This window comes from Cyprinodon variegatus, unplaced genomic scaffold, assembly GCF_000732505.1.
Source record: "Cyprinodon variegatus isolate N-32 unplaced genomic scaffold, C_variegatus-1.0 Scaffold411, whole genome shotgun sequence".
Classification (NCBI taxonomy): domain Eukaryota; kingdom Metazoa; phylum Chordata; class Actinopteri; order Cyprinodontiformes; family Cyprinodontidae; genus Cyprinodon; species Cyprinodon variegatus.
This window is the reverse complement of record NW_015150864.1, coordinates 672,029-676,610: the sequence shown is the minus strand read 5'-3', so window position 1 is coordinate 676,610 and position 4,582 is coordinate 672,029. Positions and strand designations below refer to the sequence as shown.

Here is a 4,582-nt window from a genome sequence, read left to right as displayed (position 1 = left end):
CTTCCTTCCTTCCTTCCTTCCTTCCTTCCTTTTATATATAAACAAACCTGTGTCTAAATGACAATAACTGTATGGCTTCCTGTTGATGGGCAGTCTTAGTTTTGGCTTAGCGCTGCATGTGTTCGGTAGGACAAACATATAAATGGATCTAACAAAACAAAGAATGAATGGGAAATTCAGCAAAATTAGCAGAATCAAAGACATGAAGCTCCACAGAGCCGGTAATGGAAACATTACCTGAGTGGAGCTCTGCTGGACGCTGTGTCTGCTGGACAGATGCTGTAAAAGAGACAGAAACATTAGGTATTTCTCTGCTTGTTCAATTTAGTCTTTTAAGCCTTTTCTTTTAAATGCCTTTTATTTCATAACACACATGTATAATGTCAGCTCTTCCTCGTTTTCTTTTATTTAAACATGGGTATTCTTAATTCCCTTTTTTCTGAATCTATCCTCTCAATTCCTCTACTAGACATTTTTCTTCTCTCCTCATTTCTCTTCATTTCCTTTTGAGTTTTCTTTTCCTGATCTGCCTTTTTACAGCCATGGTTCTCTTTCTTCCCTCCACCCGCAACCTCAGATGATGAAAATATTTTAATACCCCTGAGACTCATTACTCCAACTTGTCTCCTTAATTTGTCAAGTGGTTCGTTGAGTAGAGAGGAAGCAATAAGTCAAACTCTGTTTGATGAATGAGGGTAAGGACCATCAGTGACAAGACAACTCCAATTATTCCACCCTGAGAGAAACCAGCACCCGTCTGCTAACGTATTCTCTTGTTTCACTGTAAAACTAAGTTTTCAATGAATCAGAGAGGATTGTTTATGTAACAACGACATGTACAGTATAACAGGAAGACAATTTTGTTGATGCTCATGATCAAACTGCGGAATTAAAAACAACTATTTAACAAATAGGGAACATATGTGGTTTTTTTTTTTTTGCCAGCTCCTTTATCCATTTGCATGTATTTAATTTAAAAAACTATGAAAATGTAAAAATGGATTAGTAAAGATGTAGTGTTCCTGATATTTATCAATGGCGCAACCCTTCCACTCCAATGAAAAACCCCACTCTACAAGAGGATCATGGCATGTAGTGATCAAAGCTGTTCACAGTTAATGTTTTTACATTTATTAACAACCCTAACTGACGCCATATCAGATCATGCCCTATTTTTGTCCAGTAACAAAGCACGCTTTATACTCTGTTAACCACATAGGCTCAAATGTGCTTGCACACAGGTGACTTTATTTAAGTTAGCAAAAAAGTCCTAAAAATAAAGAAAAAATACATATATTCCTAAAATCTAAAGACATAAAATCTAGAGAAAATATGTATTTAAAGTTAAAAAAGATACACATGTACACAGTTATCCTGTTCTGTTTCTACACTAATATACATCTACTTTTACCAGGCCAAGAAAAATACAAATAAGTTGAGTATTTTAGGTACTGTTTTTGTTGGGGTAGTAAAGTCCATAAACTTATTTTACTCTAGTATTTGTGTTCTAACACTAAATTCTATCAAGGGCTGGGTAGCAGTTATAGGTTTAAAATGAGTTTGCTGCCACAAAGAGGATAAGAGAAACTTCCAGTTGGGATGCAGATCTAGGCATGCAAGTAAAAGTAAGCACTTTCCTAAGCAAATTTAGCGTAAAGTCCTGCAACAATGGACTCTGGACAAGCAAGGTTTCAAGTTAATGAAAAAACACTGAAACCCTTAAGAGAAAAATCTACATGCTTTTTGTTACTGAAAAGGAAAAATTTAATAAAATCACAATATTGGTTAAAAATAATTGCAATTAAAATTTTAGGCAAAATCTTTCAGGACTAATTCTATAATCTTTATTATTGTTGCTGTTACTGTTATAAGTGGCTGAAGGGGGGAGTGTCAGTCATGGTTACTGGAGTTGATGCAGAGGGAAAGGATGATGCCAGTATGAGGAATGAGGAGGAGAGAAAGGAGGAGGAAAAGAAAAATGACAGAGGACAATGAGAAGAAGATGGTAAAAGGAGAAAGAGAAGCAAGACAGTCGAGCAGGAACCACCAATATAAACTTACTTTCAGGTAGAGGTTCAGTGTACATTACTCGGGTGGTATAGTTTTTTTTTTTTTTTTTTTTTATAGGGATTATATTATTCTATAGAGGTCATATCATTGTAGTTGAAACCTTTGCCTTTTGGCTTTCGAAAACAGGCTGAATAATGTTTAATTTCAGTCTAGATTGTAAATCAGGATTTTTCTTCATGCTTAGATTTGAATAACGAGTTCCTTGCTTTGTAAATTTTTATTATATAATTTCTAACTTGTATTATTTAACACTTAAACACATGCAGTTTTAAATGATAAAAAAAAGTGTGTGAATACAGTAAATAAAGCATTAATGTTAAAAAATTATGTTTCCACTTACATCCATCGTGCAACTGGACTAAGGCCCTCCGTCAACCAAGCTTGTGTGTGTGTGTGTGTGTGTGTGTGTGTGTGTGTGTGTGTGTGTGTGTGTGTATAAAACATTCCTATCATCTGTAGATATGAAGCTAACAAAACAATTTTACAATGATGCATATTTCATTAAACTAAAAGTTTTATCAGGAGAAATCGGCCTGATCGTTCACAGAAAGACTTACATTTTTCTTTCTTTCCATTTTAAAACTAAAGTTCAACAGACAAGCTAACTATTATAATTTTAGTTTCTCTGCAAATGAAAATTATTTTGAAGCACTGTGAGGGGAAGCGTAATGAAATTATTTATAAGAGAGAAAAACTGTTTTGTTGGATTAAAACATGTTTTGGCTAAATGTAAGGACCATGTCAGGAGAATCAAAGTTCTTGAAGAAAATATTTTTCACTTGAGAGATTCATGGCTCGCTGATTAATTGCATTTAAACACATCATCTTTGTATCTTTTGGTAGCTAAAACTACCTGCAAATCATTGGAAAGATACTGCACACTAACATCTAGTAGCAGCCATTAGTTTATACTTTAAAAGTTAAAATCATGACTATATGATGTGACAGAATGTTAGCTACTGTAATGTGTTGCTTCAAAGTATTCCAAAATATATCAGTTATTAATGTATGACTTAGAGACCAGCCAGTGTATCTAAGCATGGCTATAACTTAATGCAGCCATCTGTGGCCCACTTCCACTCGGAATGTACATCACATGTTCTCTCAAGCTACTTTGGATGCATTAACGCCTGTTCTAATGATCAGACCTTAAAAGATGTTGTTAATATTTGAGGGGAACAGGACCGGTGTTAATCTGTTCATACTTGACCTGCAGTTCTACACACAATCCTCACAGTTCTTTGGCTTCACATGTGAACCCATAACAGGTTCACATGTCTCAGGAAATGAGAAATACTTTCCTAGTTTTTTGTTTTCTTTATTGAATAATTTGACCACTCGCAGAATATTTTGTTTGCTGCATCCACTGTAACAATAAAATTACAAATATTACTGACTTACCATTTTATACAAGTCTGACACACTTATCTGGTCTTCATCAACCATCTCAAACTCCTTCCTTGGCACCAAGTCTAGACCCAGGTGTCTGGAAAAAAAGAACAAAAAGGTATTAAAACATTTAAAGGAATTTAAACCCAACGAGATAATCCAGATATAGATGGACCTACTTGGATCACTTAATTTACTTTTTTATTTTAATTTTTTATAACTATTTTATGCAACATCAATGCTTTCTAAAAAAAAACAAAAAACGTTGTTTTGTATATTTCTCTTTAATAAAAACTGTGAAAACTGTTTGAAAACCAAAGAGTTTTGTCTCAAAGAACAAAATGCATAAATGCCTCCATTATTGGTGAAGGGTTTCTCAGACAAGCAAAAGGGGGGCAATGGATACCCCAAAAAAAGTGATCCCTATATCTTGTCCAAAAAAGTTTGTCTTGAGAATATTATCATTGAACAGTTAAGCCTAAATGTCATTAATGAAATATTAAAAATCGTAAAATTTTTGCTTGAACATTCAGGAGCTTTGCATCTAAATGCAGGAAATTGCAGTATTTTACATTAGTGCTATTAACCCTGAGTACTTTCTTCTATTTGTGACCAACCTCGACACCACAGTGAGGCATTAACTTTGAGATAAAGGCAGTATTAATCATATGGTTGTTGTGTCAGACCTGCGTATGAAAGCGCTTCTTGACCTGACAATAAGACCTTCAAAGTGTCTCTATTTTCATCTATTCGATGTGAATTAACATTCAGCCTATAGATCACAGCAGCTGATCCTGCTCTTTCTGAGCTCTGACCAGCTGTAAACTGCATTAGCATTGATCCACCCAACAAGATAAGCAGCCCCTCATTAAGATGTTTTTAAGCAACCACGGTCAAAAGGGATTGGGTTAGCTCTCTGAGCCCCGTTTGCATTGATGTGTGAATATAACTGTCAATAAGCGGCTCAGCTTGTGTAAAGAAAATTATAGCTGCAACAGAAGTGATTTGAATACATTTTACTCTGTATTGTTGTTACCTGGTCCACAAATTCATCGACAACACCAGCATGATTTGTTCTTACTGTAGAAGCCAGGAAAAAAAGGAGTCTGGCATTTGATGAGTA

The 4,582-nt window shown here is 34.8% G+C and overlaps 1 protein-coding gene across 5 annotated transcripts in view; it reads right to left on the bottom strand.

The window, feature by feature from the left end:
- dock3 (dedicator of cytokinesis 3) overlaps window positions 1-4,582 on the bottom strand; it is a 220,096-nt gene that overhangs the window by 60,970 nt on the left and 154,544 nt on the right. For all 5 annotated transcript variants that reach the window (XM_015388011.1, XM_015388012.1, XM_015388015.1 and 2 more), the window contains exons 7-8: window positions 3,472-3,556; window positions 238-279 (exon numbers count right to left, since the gene is read on the bottom strand). In XM_015388011.1, coding sequence (XP_015243497.1) covers window positions 238-279; window positions 3,472-3,556 — 127 coding nt within the window. The remainder of the gene's footprint in view (window positions 1-237; window positions 280-3,471; window positions 3,557-4,582) is intronic.